At 42.4% G+C, this 20,405-nt stretch overlaps 1 protein-coding gene across 1 annotated transcript in view; it reads right to left on the reverse strand.

Moving 5' to 3' along the window:
- pdia5 (protein disulfide isomerase family A, member 5) overlaps positions 1–20,405 on the reverse strand; it is a 60,765-nt gene that overhangs the window by 11,351 nt on the left and 29,009 nt on the right. The window contains exons 10-15 of the mRNA XM_061053097.1: positions 18,452–18,523; positions 16,119–16,255; positions 8,139–8,209; positions 7,284–7,447; positions 6,344–6,474; positions 278–348 (exon numbers count right to left, since the gene is read on the reverse strand). Of these exons, the coding sequence (XP_060909080.1) occupies positions 278–348; positions 6,344–6,474; positions 7,284–7,447; positions 8,139–8,209; positions 16,119–16,255; positions 18,452–18,523 (646 nt within the window). The remainder of the gene's footprint in view (positions 1–277; positions 349–6,343; positions 6,475–7,283; positions 7,448–8,138; positions 8,210–16,118; positions 16,256–18,451; positions 18,524–20,405) is intronic.

Genomic DNA, 20,405 nt, shown 5'->3' on the forward strand with positions numbered 1-20,405 from the left:
GACACATCGACATGTGGCTGCAGGAGCTGGGAATCGAACCACCGACCTTCCAGTTGAGAAACAACAGACTCTACTGGTGAGCCACAGTCGCCCCTAACAACATCCCTAACAATTCCCTGGACACAGACATTAAATCAATACAGAACCTCTCCTCTAACTGCGGGCTCTGACAGAAAACTAGTACTGTGTCAGCTCGGAGGATCCTTGCTTCAGCCTCACTGCCCGCTTATGTAATTGTGTGTACATGTTGCTGAATGTGTGAACAAGCAACACTAACCTTGCGGTCCTCTTTGAAGAGCTCCGCTGCCGTGGTGAAGTGAGGAACAGCGTTTTTACAGTGTGGACACCCTGGAAGAAAAGAAACACACAGATGGGATGTTACTACACCTCATCATGACACGATGAAACCAAAAACATCCAGCTTCATGTCCACATCAGAACCTTATAGGGACGTTAATGTCCCATAAACATGATGCTCCTAACATGCTGACATTCACAGACGCAGACAAAATGACTTCCATACATCATTTACTCCTCTTGAAACATGCTCGTAAAGCATGTGGCCCTTCACGATCCTGCAGTTATTTAGAGCTTTACGCCACATTAGAGATGGCTCACTTGCCTGTTATGAGAGGCTTTAAATCTCTTTATTGCCGCCATAAACACAACCTCTCTCTGCTCCAGAAGCCATCCATTTATGGTAAATCAATACTTACACAAACACAGTACAACACGAGGATCCACAGCCACAAATCACACCTATAGGCACCAGACTCAGGGTTACTAGGTCAAGGCAAGATGAGCTCATACCAAAAGAGCTGACCAGGTTATATGAAAAACATTCATCCGTGAGGGACGAAATCTCTTATTCTATATCTTTCTCAGACAGGATTGATGTGTTTCTGCACGGCCGCTTGAAAACAGTGTTTTAACTCTGAAGATGCCCTTTTCATTTTGACTTCCGGAAATTGTTCACTTCTTCTTTTGTCACAAGGATCCACTTCTACTGCTGATTACAATCAACCTGGAGCGGCTGCTGGAAGGAATTGGAAAGCGGGGAAAAAAGCCAGACCATTTCTTGTTGAACAAATAGAACTCACAAAATATTTTTTTTTTTTAAAAGAGCTTGGCAGAGGGTTACTCATGTACAATGTCAGGCTTCAATCACATTTCAAACAGCCTTTTTCAAGAAGTTCCAAATAAACTTTTCTAAATATGTTTTTTTTTTTTACAAAACCAAACTGACTCAGTGTTTCTTACAGAGGTCATTGATAGCAACATCCCTTCCATATGTTATTTCTTGAAAATGCCATCCCTACATTTTGGGCGTTCCCCTGAAAAGAAAACACCACCACTCTTCTACTTTCATGTTTTTTAGAATAAAAAATACATATGTTGTTGTTAGTGTCATCAAAATGAACAAAACTGCTTCAAATTCAGTTTCCCACAGAAACCTTCTGTGTTGAAAAATGAAGCCACTGCCAAAGGGTAAAACACTGCAATTCCTCAAGTGTCCACTTAAGGCTGGCTGCAAAAGCCAAGGAATCCAAATTAGGTCCCAAATTAAAATGGCCAATTTTACAACAGAGATAAACATGTTTACAGTCTTGTTTTGTTATCTTTTTTTTTTTTTTGTTCATTTATTGTTACTTTCCTGTTGACTTGTCAGTTTGCATGTTGCTTTTCTTACAACAACAACGAGGGCACATCTGTAATAATTTAAAAAAAATTATTATTGCTTCCTCAATCAAAATATTTAAAGATTTGGGTGATCTGTTCTGATGACATTAAGAAAGTTATGCATTCTATTTGCAAAATCAGGGGCAGAGTGAGTTGACTGACAGGTGGTTATTAAGCAGCTGTTTGCCAGGAGGCTTAAGCCCCGCCCCTCTTTGGTTTTTAGATTGTAAGTATCTTCAAGTTCAAGTTGTATCTTCAACTGAGTCCAGTTGCCAAGTAGAAGGAAACTCTTGCGCTTCAGCCACTCCACAAATGGAGATCGGTGCTCTCAGAGAAGGACTTAAGACATACAAAAATTATATTTCAGTGGATACCTTCTTCAAGACAGGAACCAAAGAAAATACTGGAGCCCACGAATGGACTTAAGGCAAATTTAATCAAGGACTAACGTTTCGACGCCCTGGGTCTTCTTCAGGTCTTGAGTTTCCAACATGGCGACCCCCCTCGTTGGGCTTTAAAACCCTTCCTCAGAAACCAATGGGTGACCCCACTGAGACTATGTAGACGTTTTCATACAGTCTTTGCACTGGAGCTGCTATAACATTAAATCTCAGGATTAGTTCCTGAGTCATTAAGAGCATGGTGAACATACTTGAATTCAAAGTGCACCCACTGATGGTGGCCATGGTCAAAGTTAGCTATTTTCCTGGTGCACGCCTGCCCCCGATAATTCTATTTTCAACTAAATTATACATACACTCTGCACCTGTCCTTTTGCCGTCATGTTAAGAGCGTCTCCTCTCTGCCAGCATTCAGCAAAAGTCCATTACCCCGAAAGGACCTTTTAATCCTTAACATTAAATTACCTTTAAACCTCGACAGGTTCTTTCACAATTCTCAAACCAGCACATCGAGGAAAAAAAAAAGAAAAAACACACAAAATGTGTGCTGTCTGTAACAAGTCACCCTCAGATGAAGAGGGCAGAGCAGAGCAAGCAGGCAGGTCACTGTAACTCCTCAACTTTAAGAGTGGAACAAGAGCAGGTAAAAGAACAAGGGCGTCACAGCAGGTTAAGTAACAAGAATATGTCTTCACATCTCACATCTCTTCAGCCATTCAACACGCTTAAAAGCAGCTAAACGGTAGGTCTACTGTGTACACCTGCTGCCACTATCATTTCCCTCCTCTGCTGTCACAAACATTTTTTTTTTATTTTATTACCGAGAGAGGAATCATAAAGGTTAAGAGAAAAGCAGATGGTACTTAGTGTAATGTAACAGCCTTGATTCCTTGTCTTATAACTCTCGCCTATTCATATAAAACACAAACAAAAGAGTATATGTAAGGCAATACTGAGATAGCTAAAAATCTCATACACAAGGGTGGGTTCATTTTGAGCTGAACAAAATTTCTACAGATGGCTCTAAATACTGTAGGTAAGTAAATTAGACACAGGTTTGTATACAAAGGGACTCTTAACGTAGTACTGCCTGAGGTAATAAAGGGCCAACAAGAGAGAGAAGATGTGAGGGCATTTGGACTGAATTCAATTATGCAGATTTGAGGGTTAAAAGTTTATAACCCAAATCTTTGTTTCAAATCTGACTGTTCTGTCTGAAGTAGCTCCTGATTCAATGCTTTAGCGAGCAGCTGTATGTAATCGAGTCGAAAGCTTTCTAACTGATCAGACAGCGGTGATCGGGGGGCAGATGGGCTGGGAGGGCTTGGGTGCAGCAGGTTGTTGCTGCCTGATGTTGCATCTTGAGCGTCTCTTTGTAGAAGGAAGCACCAAAGACGCCAACAGAGGCAGCAGCCCGACTGCCTGTCTGTGCCCTGTCTGGCTTTGAAGCTCACATCAGATACAGAGAGGTTGAAGAAAGATACAGAGGTGTGTGTGTGTGTGTGTGTGTGTGTGTGTGTGTTTGTGTGTGTGTGTGTGTTCCAGTTGGTTTAGATAATTAAGCAGGTAAGCCACTCAGTATTCTTTTTATGTTTTGTTCAAGTACTCAGATGAAGTGTGTCATAACACTGGGCCCCTAGGTTTATAAAGAAATCATTTCAGAAGACAAATTCATGGACACAAACTCTTTTCTAGTAGTTAAGTACTACTTTTAAAATAGCTAAGCAGTCAGAGAACAGATCATGCAGAACAGAAACATAGTCACTGGGTATATCTCGCCTTTTCGATTTTAGCAGAAGCAAGCAGCTGCTTCCGATGAAGATGAACCATGAGCCTCGTTTCCACCAAACGGTCCGGTTTGCTTCAGTACAGTTTGGTACAGCTCGGTATGGTAAACCCTGATCTTGCTTGCATTTTCACAGCCAACCCTTATTTGGTCAACGGAGAGTAAGCCAGATGGAGATAGCGTGAGTAGCGTGTAATAGTGTGACATCATAGCAGCCCAACACAGTGTAGCCCGCTATTAATTAAGTTCAACGAAGAAGAAGAAAGGGACCCTTTAGGGTCGGCTCAGTACGCTTGGCACCTAAAGAGAAGGGTACCAAAAAAGTAGGACGGAACGGATCCCTTATTTTGGTACCATTTCCAACTTTTGACATTGGAAACGCCAATAAATGGGTACAGTACCGAACAGAACCGAACCACTTGGTGGAAACGGGGAAATACAGTTAAATTGCGCTAAACACGGTGATCCAAAACGGGCTAAAAAGATAATTACGAGCTCTTTTCAGTTCCTGCCTTTTACTCAGAAGTGTCATAACCAAGCTCAGGCGTCATCACGTCTTTGTAATGGTTCCGCAACAGTGTCATTTTCACATTGTGCTTTGACGTCGCGAAAGCATGGCACAGAGGGAGCTCCACATTCACAGTCCGACATGCACCCACACACCGTGCTGCCCCCACCCTGGCTTCGCTTCGTCTCACCTCTGTAACACCTCTGTAACACCCTCTGTAACACCCTCTGTAACACCCTCTGTAACACCTCTAACACCTCTGTAACAACCTCTGTAACAACCTCTGTAACCACCTCTGTAACCACCTCTGTAACAACCTCTGTAACACCCTCTGTAACAACCTCTGTAACAACCTCTGTAACACCCTCTGTAACAACCTCTGTAACAACCTCTGTAACACCTCTGTAACAACCTCTGTAACACCTCTGTAACAACCTCTGTAACAACCTCTGTAACAACCTCTGTAACACCTCTGTAACACCTCTGTAACAACCTCTGTAACACCTCTGTAACAACCTCTGTAACACCTCTGTAACAACCTCTGTAACAACCTCTGTAACCACCTCTGTAACAACCTCTGTAACCACCTCTGTAACCACCTCTGTAACACCTCTGTAACAACCTCTGTAACAACCTCTGTAACACCTCTGTAACAACCTCTGTAACAACCTCTGTAACAACCTCTGTAACAACCTCTGTAACAACCTCTGTAACAACCTCTGTAACACCTCTGTAACAACCTCTGTAACAACCCCTGTAACACCTCTGTAACAACCTCTGTAACAACCTCTGTAAGAACCTCTGTAACACCTCTGTAACAACCTCTGTAACACCTCTGTAACACCCTCTGTAACAACCTCTGTAACACCTCTGTAACACCTCTGTAACACCTCTGTAACACCCTCTGTAACACCCTCTGTAACACCCTCTGTAACAACCTCTGTAACACCTCTGTAACACCTCTGTAACAACCTCTGTAACAACCCCTGTAGCACCTCTGTAACACCCTCTGTAACAACCTCTGTAACAACCTCTGTAACACCTCTGTAACAACCTCTGTAACACCTCTGTAACACCTCTGTAACAACCTCTGTAACAACCTCTGTAACAACCTCTGTAACAACCTCTGAAAACGGTACAGAGGGGGGATCACTTCTTCCCCCCCATTACGCCACAGTAGCATTCAGAAACGTCAGTCTGAACAGAGCTAAAGTTTCAGAGTTTAAAATAGTATTTCTCAGGGTGATGAACTACTGAGAGTAGTCTGTTTTTCATTCTTGCCTGGTTATTTATTATCTGGGATCTAAAAGCCTTTATCAGTGAAATGATGAATAATTGTAACTTCATTCTGGACCTGAGCAGCTTGTTATTTTATCCGCTGCCTGGCAGTCACAGAGACATCGGGTAGAGAGACATTTTAAAGGATCAGATTATGATGTTTAATATATCAAAATGGAGGTAATTTGTTACTTTCTGAAAGATTAAATAGCACAACTTCAGCTTTCCAGGACATTTTTGGTCATTTCTTTTCCATTTCTCAGGGCTTAACTATATGCAGCATGACAGAATGTAATGTTTTCCAGGAAAAGTGAAATTTAAGCTGGAACAGTGATTCGCTCTCAGTGATTCTTACAAACTTGCACAAATCTATTCTCAGTCATGTGAATCATTCCTCAGTGTCCCCATGGCTTAGGCGGGGTTTGAATACCGTGCATGAGGAGGCTGACAGGCAGCGCTGAGTTACGTATGCACACTGGTTTAAATCCAGGATATGATCACAACAAGTCCAACAGAGGAGGGCTGTGATTTCAGCTGATTGCAACAACTTCTCAAACAGTTCTGATTTTTTTTCCCCAGTGCCAATTTAAGATGAGCCTTTTATGTGCAATTCCAGACCTCTGTTGAGGAGGTAAGCTGCAAACTAGTTTTTGTTAAGCACAGCTGATATAAATCCCTTAAAGCTCTTACATGGAGCGTAGAACATGACCAGAGCATGTTTCTTCTTCTTCAGCGCCTCACGGAAATCCTCTGATCCAAGATGGCTGACATGGGAGGGCTTGTCCTCCCAGGACTGTTCAGGAGGAGGAGGTGCCTGAGGACTGCAAACAACAAGGGGGGAAAATCAGTATCGATCAAGTACACTACATGCTGAGTCATGCTTTGTTTGCTGAGGAACTCTTGAAAATCAGGGTTATAGAAATGACCAGGGATGCAACGATTCACTCAACTCACGATACGATTCTCTCATGATTTATTTTACAAAATGAGACAAATTATGAGTGAAAAAGATTCCTTTAGGGGCTGCAAACCCACTTCGGTGTGGTTTGGCCTTTTAATGTTTTTTTTTCTTGCAACAAGTGGGGGAGGGGGGCGCTTCCACACCTCCGATTTAAAAGACAGTGGTGCGTCCTCAATTTCAAAATCTTGCTCTACAGCTGCTGACGCTCACGATTTTATTGTGGTTCATTTTTCAGAGGACCGATGTGAATCTTGGCACTTTTGAATCGAATTTTCGATTAATCTTTACATCCCTAGAAATGGCAGTGAAATGGAGTACTTGTGTCTTTCCAAAGAGAAAAATGTTAATATGTGAATACTAGTGCTATATCAGAACACTTGATAAAGGATGTCTGTAACTGCAGTAGATGATCTGACGCCATCACAGGTCCATCTGCAGCATTGATCCTTGGAAATATAAATCGTTTACATTAAGAGAATTAAAAAAAACTTAGTGTTCTATTCTTCATCTATTTGGTTTGGAAAGACAGCATCTCTTACTTGTTTAACTTCAGGACTAACTTACTGGAAAGTATGACTTTGTGTTGGTGTTTAAACTGGTTTCATTTGCACACTTTACTGAAGACAAAGTTAAGTAGTGACCTCTCGGCCTGATGAGAGCGTGACTCACTTGTGCAGGAACTCGATGATCTTGTCTTTACTGCGGAGGCTCGGCAGCGTGTACTTCTCCTCACCGTTCACAAAATACTTGACAGTCGGGAAGCCTGAGAGCTTGAAACGATCTGCCACAGCCTTATGCACTGTGGCATCTAATGCCGCCACCACACCTGGACTCTGTGGGGAAAAACAACAGCAAACTTTCAAACACATTCAACTGTGGTAAAACAGGAACTACAGAGAGATCTGTCCCTCAGACTTACCTGTTATATTCCACCTATTACAACTAATGTTCAACCATTGCACAGAAGCACACACTAGGTTTCATTTATTTACTTTAATTACACCAGAAAAGAAGCCAGGAGGAGAAAAATAAATGATGTACTGGGTCTTCAGGGTGAGAGAGGCTTTAGTCCATCCATATTAGATAATAGCCCGACTTCTCCAATTGACCTCTGCTGTCGGGCAGAGAGCCACAAGGAGAGGGTCCAAGCGTCGGGCCGGTGGGATGAGCAAGGATGAGATAATTGCTACAGTCACCAGAATGAAGTTTTATAGGCCCTGCCCCTGGCTGGGGAGTGTTGGATTCCCACATAGGACAGAATGGTCTGACAGGAGAGGCTGGGAACACACACCCCACTAATCAGAAACACATCGAGCGTTGGCCAAATCATCTGAAAGCCCACAGGCCCAGAAAAGGGATTATAATGATCCGTTAATGAGGCACCACTACGGCCGTGTAGTTCTGTATGTCCATCAGAGTAAAGAAGGCCTTCTAGAGGAGATTTGTGCAGAAGAATCAACACAAAGGTCTCCTTCAAGAACCTGCTGTGCACATGTTGACAAACGCGAAGGTCATTAAACTTACGTTTGTGCCCTTGTTGAGTATTTCAGCAGCTTCTTCATACTCTGGCTTCATCTTCTTGCAGTGTCCACACCCTGAAGGGATCAAACCGCACATTAGAGACTGACTGATGAAGGATTTATGAAACTTGAGAGTCAGATAAGATGATAACTAATCGTACAATCATTTTGTCAGTTTTTAATTTAAAACTCAATACTAAACAAATACTTGGTACTGGTTTAAAACCCTTAAAGGGAGAATGTGTGACTTTTTGATTAGTAGATGTCACCCCCTTGAGCACCAGCATGGAACCAAAACAAACTGCTGTTTGGCGAAACCTCCGCTATTCTGATGCCTCAGCTTCCCCCGCCCTAGCCACACACCTCCAACCCCCCTCCACTCACGTTCACACGACGGAGATATGAACTAGAATGCACTATAATTAAGCACCATTAAGCGAAAGTGGCGGACAAAATTGTCCTTTGCTCGAGGTGCAATAACCTGTGGTCTGCATTGTTGTGTTAGCAGGCTAATGTTAGCACACTTTGGTTAGCTCGTAGCTTCACATTGAACATAAATGGACACAGAATGACTGGGATCTAAAGACAGCTTTATACACAATGCCGTCCCGTCCATGTGAACATGATGTAAACACGGCTCCGACAACAGTACAGCTGGCTCACTCATTGTACAGTCATGAGTCAGAGAGACATTTACAGGGGATATACTCCAAGTCTGCTGTATTTCTGTGTAAAATGTTGCACATTCTGCCTTTAAAACTAGATATATAATGAGTACCAAGGAAGCTTATAGTTTAGTATCTGAGAATTAGAGTCAATATCAATCCTATTTAACCATCACTGATCATTTGAAACCACAAACTTTTACAGCTCTGAAGAAACATGAGGATCACTAATACATGGAGCTGTAATGCACTCAGCACTAATGTACAGATTGTTGTAATCATATTGAAAACTCACATAATGAGTGATAATCTGTGATAAGCAAATAAAGCGCAATGATATGTATTATTTTTTAGATATTTTTTGGTCCTTTTTGCCTGTATTACTACTATTTAACCCAGCGGTTTGTGAGACTCACTCAGACAAATGAAGGAAGGACTTCCTAACCTTGCAGTCTATGAAACCTTAAAACAACATGTACCAAATGCTAAGAGTGTGGTAATGCAGTGTTTGCACGACATGATGCCCGCAGCTGTCTCGTTGAATCGACGCATCAACATCTGTAATCCTCTGTAATGTCTTTCGGCTTCACCCTTCTCTGTCAGCGCGTTTACTGCTGCCATGCCGTGTGTGAAAGTGTAAATGGGACGACAAGAGCGACTCATGTAAACCCAGAAAGTTCAGTCACGTCTCATTACTTATTACATGTCGTCTCTCTCAGATACGGGTGTGTGTTCGTGTTGGTGTAAGTAAGCATGCAAGAGACAAACTGAGTGAGACGAAGAGCTGGGTGTCACAGAGTCACTGGTACAGTATCGGAAAAGAGAGCAGGAAGTAGACAACAGGAAGACAAAGGGGAAACAGAGGGGGGATGTAGACAAAACTGTTCTTTGATTTAAAGGTATAATGTGTAGAATTTTTACACTGAAATATCTACATTTATTTAAAAATGACTAAATCTATTATATTATTTTTTTGGCTGAGTACTTACATGAACTCAAACATTTCCAAAAGTTTTCAAAGATGGAGAAACCCGTAATTTTGTACAGTAGCAGAGAGAATCACTCCCATGATTCCCCGCAAGTCTCGACATTATCTTATGTTATTGTTTTGATCGAGAGCCCCCTAGTGGTGAAATTGACATACTGTGCTTTTAAATGATTCTGCAGATTGTTCAATCATGAATTTAATTGTAAGTAAATTCATTTTCGATTTAACAATCTGTGTTGCATTTTTATGTAAAGCATCAATTTCTCCATAAGTGCAAAATAAAAATTACATTTTGTCTTTTACTTTGAAAGGGTCATAATCTGATGGCTTGTAAAGTGAACAATCCCCTGGAGGTAAATGTGAATGTGGCAATAAGTGCAACAATTCAAAGAGAATACATTTAATCGGCAAAGTTCACCTTCAGCCACATGCTGCAGATCTCTCGTCTTTAATGAATGTTTAATGTGTTCTTTGTTCTGTATTAATGGATTTATCTGAAGGTATTCTGTAAACACGCAAATGCACAAATGTTGTTGCTGTTGTTTTTGTGTTTTTTTAAGCCAATCTGTCCGAGCTCCACGCGTCAGGAATAAACTGTCCGTCTGCTGTGGAGGTGTGTTTAATATTGCATGAGCAGGAAGAAAAGTGGCAAACACTTTTGGATTTCAAACAACCTTCAAATACATAACACAATATTTGTCTCACACAGTGTACAAGATGTATCTTCTTAGGATGTAATGAATATGCCGTTTGATCAGAGATGAGCAGTGTCTGTATGTGCTCACAGCGCTTCTGTGCACAGATGCATGAAACAAACTTGGTACATTTCCAAACTTGTTAAATTGCCCTTGTCAAAACAGTTCAGGAATTTCTTTCTTCAATATACAATGCGGTGCTGGCGCAGGCTATAAATCAAGTGCGATATGCCTCGTGGAAAGGCGCGAAAAAAAGAGCTGCTTCTCTTTCAACTGAGTCAGTGTGGTGTGTGATCATCAGATTGTGTCCAGGCTTATAGAGAAATAGAGGACTTTCCCCCCCCCCCCCCGACCCTTCAGAGTGATGAGTAAGAGACAAAAACTAAAGGTTCGTCCTGCGCTATGCATCCGCTCTGCTTCACATTCAGAACAAGTGGTGCATGAGGGGCATGGTCACTGTGTGTGTGTGTGTGTGTGTGTGTGTGTGTGCAGGGGGGCTTACAGAAATCCACTGAAATATTGCTGACTCAGACTGAGTGTGGGGGAGAAGCGCTAAGAGTGAGAGGACAAACAAACTACCCACACGTCACAGGAGCTGTAATACGAACTGATAGATGTTAAAACAGAAAAAAAAGTCTTCTTTCCGTCGTGCTGTCACGACGACACCAGATTTTAAAGTTCGATATGATACTAGATACATTGGCAACACGTCAGTAAGCAAACCTTGCCAATGATTTTGTGTCATTTGGACAGTGTCACCCCCTCAGCTTTCTGCCTGTTTGTAAGAGACACAATGTAACTCTAACCCCAAAAGGACTTCAGTATTTGCAAACCTGTCAATCTGAATAGACCATCATTGCCCTCTCTCTTTTGCATTCAGCAGCGTTGGATTAAAATATGACTTTGTTTTTCTGAAAGCTTCAGTACTTCTTATTACCATGTCATCATTTAAAAAAAGGATGCTGAAACCATTTTTACACACATGGCATGAAAAAGTATAGAAGTATCCTAAGTTTGAACAGCATTAGAGTGCTGTAAGGTCATCCTCTGCTGGTCGACAGCAGCAGCACACTGAGCCTGTGGCTACTTACTAAGTGGCCAGTCAGGAAGGATGTTCAAAATCAGATGTACCATCCTTCTGGTGCACCAGCTGCAGGCCAAACACAAACATTCAGGGATAAAACTTAACACCCCGTATTTGCTGGATCACAATATTCTACGTTAAATATTGTGCCTCGCACTCTGCCAACAGCACTTTGTCTTGGTCTGGGACACAATCAAGCTCAATTTGGGAAACGCATTGTTCAGTCAGAGGCTTTGCCGCCGCAAGAGACTAAACGCAAACAACCCCTGCTGAGTGCCGCTCAGAGGACGGTGAGAATGGCCGCGCCGAGAGAGGGGCAGAAATGCACGCTGATGGTGGTGGTTGGGAGACCATTAATCTCACTGTCACAGCGGGGCCATTAAGAAACTGCACTGAAGCAGCAAGGCCAGGCATTTGTGTGTGTGTGTTTGAGAGGGGGGGTAGAGAGAGAGAGAGAGAGAGAGAGAGAGAGAGAGAGAGAGAGAGAGAGAGAGAGAGAGAGAGAGAGAGAGAGAGAGAGAGAGAGAGAGAGAGAGAGAGAGAGAGAGAGAGAGAGAGAGAGAGAGAGAGAGAGAGAGAGATTTGCAGTGTAATTGTGTGCGATAAATGTTGAGCCATGGTGTGAAATGTGTTTGATATGTGTCATAACAAATACTGCATTTGTGAGTGTGTGTGTGTGTGTGTGTGTGTATGCGTGTGTGGGGTGATTGTGAGTGTGTGTGTGTGAGTATGCGTGTGTGGGGTGATTGTGAGTGTGTGTGTGTGTCTGAGTGAGTGTGAGTGTGAGTGTGTGTGTGTGTGTGTATGCGTGTGTGGGGTGATTGTGAGTGTGTGTGTGTGTGTGTGTGTGTGTGTGTGTGTGAGTATGCGTGTGTGGGGTGATTGTGTGTGTGTGTGTGTGTGTGTGTGTGTGTGTGTGTGTGTGAGTCTGAGTGTGTGTGTGTGTGTGTGTGTGTGTGTGTGAGTGTGTGTGTCTGAGTGAGTGTGAGTGTGTGTGTGTGTGTGTGTGTGTGTGTGTGTGTGTGTGTGTGTGTGTGTGTGTGTGTGTGTGTGAGTATGCGTGTGTGGGGTGATTGTGAGTGTGTGTGTGTGTGTCTGAGTGAGTGAGTGAGTGAGTGAGTGAGTGAGTGTGTGTGTGTGTGTGTGTATGCGTGTGTGGGGTGATTGTGAGTGTGTGTGTGTGAGTATGCGTGTGTGGGGTGATTGTGAGTGTGTGTGTGTGTGTGAGTATGCGTGTGTGGGGTGAGTGTGAGTGTGTGTGTGTGTGTCTGAGTGAGTGTGAGTGTGTGTGTGTGTGTGTGTGTGTGTGTGAGTATGCGTGTGTGTGTGTGTGTGTGAGAGAGAGCTGCAGACTAAGATGTAGCTTGTTTCAGCTAACTGCCCTTGATTTGCTTGGTGGGTGACTGGCTGCTGTCAGCAGGGTGAGTCAAGTGCAGGACAAATGTCTGAAGGACAGAGAGGATGAGTCCACTTCCCCCAGTGTCCACACAGAGGCCCCCTCCAACATGTTCTCCACTACCAGGACAACGTTGATGAATAATTAAACCAACTAATGACACACAAATGATCTCTGAAAGGTGGCTCGATTACGTGTTATGCCTCTGTAATGATTAATTAAATGGTCATATAAAAGAAAGAATGAAAACTTAATAGTAATAATAACAGTCGGTATCAACCTCATAACTGGGAGCGACTGTGTGAGCTGCACTTTTTGTAACAGTTAATTATCTCTTTTGGCTAAACATAATATTTACATAAAAATATTAGGTATAAAATTAAGGCACCAGAATAATGTCATGCTTGCATAACCTATTAATATAAAAATATAAAAATGTATAAATATCTGCCAAAAACATCATAAACTTAGTTATCCATCGCTTTTGATGATAAAAACTTTCTATGGGGCCTTCAAAGTTAGCATTAATTAGCAATTATGAATAAAAGCCAAAGTAGTGTCCTTCTCTCCATCCATACATTATCTATACCCGCTGTCCCATTCAGGGTCGCAGATGGCTGGAGTTTATCCCAGCTGTCATTGGGCCAGAGGCGGGGTTACACCCTGGACTGTTCACCAGCCAATCACAGGGCTGACATGTAGAGACAGACAACCAGTCAGAATCACATTCACACCCAGGAGCAACTTAGAGTCATCATTTACCTAACGAGCACGTCTTTGGACTGTGGGAGGAAGCCGGAGTACCCAGAGAGAACCCACACATGCACGGGGAGAACATGCAGACTCTTCACTGTGAGGCAACAGCGCTGACCACAGCACCAACGGTTAATTGGATAATTTAACATGAATGCTTTTTGTGAGAGCTTTACGAGCTACATTACATGTAAAGCATTACCACACACCTGGTTTAACTAAAGTACTTTTATGGGATGCTCTTCATGCTGACATGAGTCGTAAGTCATGACCTTTGTTCAATCTGCCTTTAAAGACTAAATAAGACTTTTATAAGTATTAATCAAAAGCAGGTGCTGGGTGAACCTGAGGAAGCTACAGGCAAACGCGTTGTTTGCGCACAGTAAAAGACAGTAAAGGGATGTTCAGTGTGCCACAGATTTTTGATTTATTTTTCATGGTATGTTCCTTCAGCCATGCGCACCTGAGAACATACAGGCTGTGCACGGGTACCCTATTGGCCACTTTTAGAAGTTTGTTCAAACATGAGAAATGTTAAGTGTAGCTCAGCCTTAAATCCTGAAAGCATAGTTCATTTTAATAACTCCTAATGTTCATGTTCTCTGGAGACCAAGAGCGATTTCATGTACTACAACCCTACAGGAAGACATTAGTTACACAAAGAAGATGTGAGATGATTCTCACTACTTCCTTACGCTTAAGCTTGTCCGAGACGTTACATGCCCCCCTCTCAGTCTATCCCCGTCTGGGCCTCTTGCAGAACTGTTGTTTTTCATTCCAAAGAGACCGATCTGAAAAATTAAATGATGTCACTTAGCTTTACCTTTTCAGCAGACTTGCACAAATCCCCACTGACTACATTTTTCTTGCCAACTGGCAGTTTTTTTGTTTAAATATTAGAGCAACATATTTGAGTTTGGGGCAGATAATAATGAGCTGGTGGACGTAGCGGGTCCCACTGCAGCGTGTGAGTGTTGAGGATGTGTTTTTAATCACTTCAACAGCTGGAAGGTGTGTTTGCCCTCTGGGTGAAGTGCAGCGCTCCAAGCAACCTGCAGGTCTAAGAGCTCTCCCTATGTAAAGAAATTATGAAGACAATGAATCATCATTATGCTAGAGGGAACGGCCCTATTTTATTTATTCATATATTTTTACTGCATGTAGATTGAGAAGAGGAGGGAGGAAGGATGAGGATGTGATTCAGTTAGAAGTTTCTGGAAGGAAAGAAAAAAGAAAAAAGGCCCAAAAACGGTTGAAACATGATTCAGTTTGTGTCGTGTTACTGTTGGACTGCATTTCTAACAGGGATGAATCTATTTGCATGCCGTTAGAGCTCTGGGTCGCATTTATCAACATGCTAAATCTCCTGTGGACAGCTTCCTCACACGCAGGAGGGCTCGACGAAAGCAGAACAATCTGGAGCTGGAAAAAAAATCTCTTTGCCACTGACAGAATCTGGCATGTTTACAAAGTCCTGCGTAACAACAGCAGTGTGGTGCGTGCATAAAAAATGACAAGCGTGCTTATGTAAACCATATGGCAACAATGAAGTATTCTGCTGTGAGGATGAGCCCGTGTGATACACACAGCTGAAGTCACTGCAGCGAGCTAGTCACTGGGTTTGTTGTTCGGTTTCTGGGGTGAAACAGTGGATGTTATTTGTGTGACTAAACAACTCTTCTACCCAAGAGAATGTGCTAGAAAAGGTTTGACCCAGCAGGAAGGAATGTGAAGCTGCTCAACATATTTGACTACTTAGGGATTATTTCCAGCTTTCTCCTTTAGATAAGAAAAAGTCCTTTCTTTTTTTCATAGTAAATGAAAACCTACATAACCCTCAATAACACATCTGCACATGCAAAACCAACAGACACTTAATGATGTCTGCACAACTATCTTTGCCTTCTGTACATCTGCATTTAATACTTTAATAAATCTGTTTAGTACTTGAACAAATCAGGACGGGGGGTAGTGAAGTCTAACATTTTTTAGAGAGGGACTGATGCGTAGTTTGTTTGGACTTTTGCACTGTCTCCAGTAAGTTAACAGAGACTGTAACAGCCTCATCTTCTCCTTCATTCTGAGCCCGCCTTAACCTGACGCAGGAGTTCAACTTCTTGTTTGGAAACAGATCAAAAAGTCAAAGTCCTGAATGTGCCCATTTGCCTCTTTCCTTCCTCAGAGAAGTGAGTTTGAAAATAGAATCTAATAAAAAATAATTAGTCATTCTTTATTCCTCACAGAATCATTTTGGAACTTTTTGGAAGCAATTTAAAGATGACCTGGGCTCTCAGTTCTTACTCATTTTTATAAATGATGACATTACACGGATCAAATAATTGATTGATTATGAAAATAATCATCGGGTGCAGTTCTTTTTTACAAAATTGCTTTTTTACTCACAGGGGGCATAGAACATGATGAGGACTGCAGGATGCTCCTCCAAGAAGCTGTCGAAGGACTCATCGGTCAGATGAAAGACTCCAGAGTCCGTCTCGGACCACGGCACCTCAGGGGTCTTCGGCTGGGGGGGCAGAGGGCTGAAACAGGAAGGGGAGGCCGGAAGTACAGAGGTGAGGGACATTTAAAAAAAAAAAAAAGCGGACTCCTTCCAGCTGGTGTGTAATCTGCATGGAACAAAAATCAGATACAGCTGCAGCGAACACTCCACCCAACATGCCTCACACAAATACACACACATCTGGACTGTACACACACATCTGGACTGAGGCAGCCCCTCCTCGATGACGGAGCACGGCGCTGCGATGCCAAGAAAAAGTGGACACAGATATAAACAAGTGCACATTTCTGGCCCTTCTGCACACAAACACACACATTTAAAGACAAACATTTTTTCTTTTGCAATCTTTCCCAACATTAAACATTCTGTTAAACGTATGGAGCTTCATGCAGCTTCAACATGTTAGCTCAGACCAATCGAGCAGCAGAGGTCCTGAAAATGCTGCACAACCCTCAGTCACTTATCTTTTAGTGGAAGTCATCCAACGATTTTTTTAATCTTTCTGATAAAAAGCTTAGACAAAGAATTTATCAAGAGACTCAAGGTAACTGAGGCCTATTAAGCCCTTTTCACATATGCTCTCCAGAATGTGAAACCGCTAGGGGTCTGGCAGGAGAAACTGCGGGTAAAGTCTGAGCTAAAAATGTGGCTGTTTGCGTTCACGCGTGCAGCTCCTCCGGGTTTTTCAGGAGATTTCTGCAAGTGTGAAAGCCCTATTAGACGACACGTTTGCTTGTTTTCTGCAGCACAAGCAGTGTAGAAGTTTCCTCTTGGTCTGCTTCTGAACAATCAAAACAGTTGTGCTCTCTCTTAATATTGGTGTTACTCTGCTGCACAAGACAGATGATGATCACTCAGGATACTGACTCTTACCAATACTTATGTTTCCATTCATTGCCTTGAAACTGCTCCTTAGGCTGGCTCTTTGTCTCAAGTAGATTTTATGAAATACAATGCGGAAAAGTAATGGACTTTACTACTTTAAAAGTCTGCTTTGAGATTAATTGTCTGAGTCGGAACTCTATTGCTCCTTTTTGGCACAGAAGAAAGTATAAAACAAGCCACTGGTAGCGATGATTTAGCCTGGTTATAAAGAGTGAAACAAGTGAAAGTGAGCGAGGGAATAGAAAGAAAAACTGTGACAGCTGTTTAAGAAGACAAAAAGAAACTTCATCAAACCATCCAGCAAGGGTGGGAAAGTGCTATAGAAAGAGCACAATGGACACAATGCAGCAAATCAGACTATTCAAAACAAAACAAAAACCTTTCAACAGCAGTTACTACAAAAAAAAACCCTTTCAGCTTTTCCTCATCTGCAACATCTCGAGGAGAAAAAAAAAAAAGAGGCTCTGACACAACAAATTGCAGATGTGATGATGCTTGCAGGAGGCCACTCTTCCACATTTTTAACATATGGGAACTATTTTTTCGAGCAAATGACTCAACTAAAAGTAGTGGCCTGAGGGAATCCATGTAGTTTTTTTTTTTTCTTGGTGCCAAAGAGAAAAGTGTTTGTTTGAATAACCAGTGTTCATCACATTTTTGATATATGAGGTGTTACTACTGCTCAATTTAAAACATGGCAACCATTCTGTCAAAACGTGATTGCCAGCTTGGCATACACCCCTAAATCATACCGCTGGGCCCTGAATAAGCAGAGCAGTCAAAGCATGAGGCTGGGGAGGGAGTTGTTATGCCTCTGGGCCTAAGAGAGCGGAGCTGGAATACATCCTCTGCTTGTCTCGCTCCGTTTCCTGTGATAGCTGTGAAAGCTCTGCCCTCTGGCCCTCTGGCCGCTGCCCCGTGGACAGTAATGCTTCTCCAGCCAGGCCCCTGACACGAGTGGGAAAGGGAGATGGAGGAGGGAAGGAAGGCAGCAGAGCCAAGCCGTGGTTGGAGACAAAGGGGTTATGGGCAATGAGCGGGAGCCAAGGTGAGAAAAGGGAAATGAGACAAGAGGTGTTCAGGTGTAGATTGATGACAGTGGCAAGGTGAGTCAGGATGCTGAGAGGAAAAGAAAAGGTGTGATGAGGCCGAGGAAGAAGGAGAAGGTGATGGCAGACACATTCAAGGTGAGAGGGAGAGGCTGTGTAATCATTGTGGGCGACTGATTGTAGAATGGAGATTTGGAGATTCATTGAGAATTTCCATCAGCTTGAACTCAAACATCTTAAAGTTTACAAACTTATACGCCTGTGTACATCTTCATACTCACTTCTTCATCCAGTCTGCAATCTCCTTTGCACTGGCTCCATAGTTCTCATAGTGGTAAAGGAATTTCCCCTTCCTGGAAGACAGCAAAACACAAAACAAGATGATCACTTAACTGTCAGGAATGGACACAAATGTCAACCAATTCAAATTTAAAACCACTGAAAATATTATAGTCATTTGTTCAAAAAAAGAAAACGTTTTAGTGTTAACTTGCTAAAAATAGGGCTGCACAATAAATTGCAATTTTATCATTGAATAGCGAGTGTTGCACCGGGTCAAAATATGTAGAGGAATCAGGTGCTCTTCAGGAACAGGGGACAGAAGTCAAATAGCTAATAAATAGTTGAATGTCCTGATAAACAAAGTTCTTCCTCAGGACTCAGTTGAGTCGAAACGTGTAGACTTATCCCTGTTAAATAAAAGGATAAAAGTCAGAGAGCGCCTCTGACTTTCAGTTAAGACTGTCATTGTCATTAGGACAGTCAACTATGTATTAGCAATTTTATCATTATCGCCATATGAGCATTTGCAATAAACACAGAAATAGTCTGAATTTATTGCAATAAATAAGAAAAATATATTTATGGAAATCTTATAATTATTTTGATGCAGTCAGATGAAGCTCAAACTAGCTTTCAGCTTCCCCTTAAATTAATCTGTGCCAATTTAATGGGAGAAAAAAAGAAGCTTTGTTTGGATTTGTTTTGGTTTCAGGGGAAACGTGATGCAAATAGCTTAAAAAAACAAACACCAGTCAGTCATGAGCACGGTTGTGTGCCACTGACCCACAGAACAGGGGGAGGCACCTCCTTTCAATAAAGGCTCTCATTGGCTGTTATGAGGTGTCATCAAAAGGTCAGTGGAACAGTGAAGGTAAATGTGAAGCAATCTGTGGATCTTTATGGTTGTGAAGTGTTTGGATTAAATCTTTAACTGGATTTGAATAGTGGGGGACCCGTCTTTGGTGGATTATTATGACCCCGAGAGCTCAGTAAATCTTTAATGGGTAAATTAAAAGATTTTTCTTTGTCAGTGGTCTGACAGATGCGTAGATTGTGGCTGCTGTGGAGGTTGAATCAGCACACACTGGGCTGTCAGTGTGTGTGTGCCTTCTGTAATGAACATGTGTGATGTGGTTAAAGGGTCACCTTAATGAGTTAGAAAAACGATGGACGGTCATTCAATGATCGTCAAAATCTGACGGATCAGGTTCGACTTAGTCGGGGACAAGCCTCGAGTGTGCCTTTAAAATAACCTCTTAATTACAGCAATGTAACCTCTATCTTTAAATCAGGGCCTGTCTGGTTAAAACAAGAACATCTAATCCCACATATACGGCCAAAGACTTCATGATGACCTCCAGTGCTTCAATGTTTTTGATGCCTAATGCTAAGGAAACAACTCAATCGGCACTCGACCTCTCGTGAGGTGCAGTTCCTCAGTCCCTCAGTCCCTCCTGCAGAACGGACATTGCACAAGTAATCCAGGGTCAAATGTGATGGAAACACGGACAGGATACTAAACAATCATAGCAAACATATCATAACACAGTTTCTGGGACAAAGAGCTGGGTCAGACACAGATGGCTCCAAGCCAAAAGGAAATATTTTACGAGTGCTGACAAGAGACTCTGAAGAATGATTGATACTCGTTCCTCAGTCTTGTTTTTTTTTTGTAAGCTTTAAAATGCACATGACCCCATTTGAAATGAGCCTGAATCATCTCCACAACTCGAAATACTGAATCAATTCAAAACTTCTTGATTGAGTCGAATGAGACTAAATGAAGGGGATGCATGTGATCAGCCCTGCATTAAGTTCAGTGTCAGTGGTAACTGGCTGTGGGCAGTGTGACTCTGCAAACACCAGAGGGTTGTGACGACTGCAGTTCACAGCTCCAGAGATACAGAGCAGACTCTGTAAATGCTGATCCACCATTACTGAACTGGATTTGGA

The sequence above is a fragment of the Labrus mixtus genome, chromosome 13 (genome assembly GCF_963584025.1).
Source record: "Labrus mixtus chromosome 13, fLabMix1.1, whole genome shotgun sequence".
NCBI classification, from domain to species: domain Eukaryota; kingdom Metazoa; phylum Chordata; class Actinopteri; order Labriformes; family Labridae; genus Labrus; species Labrus mixtus.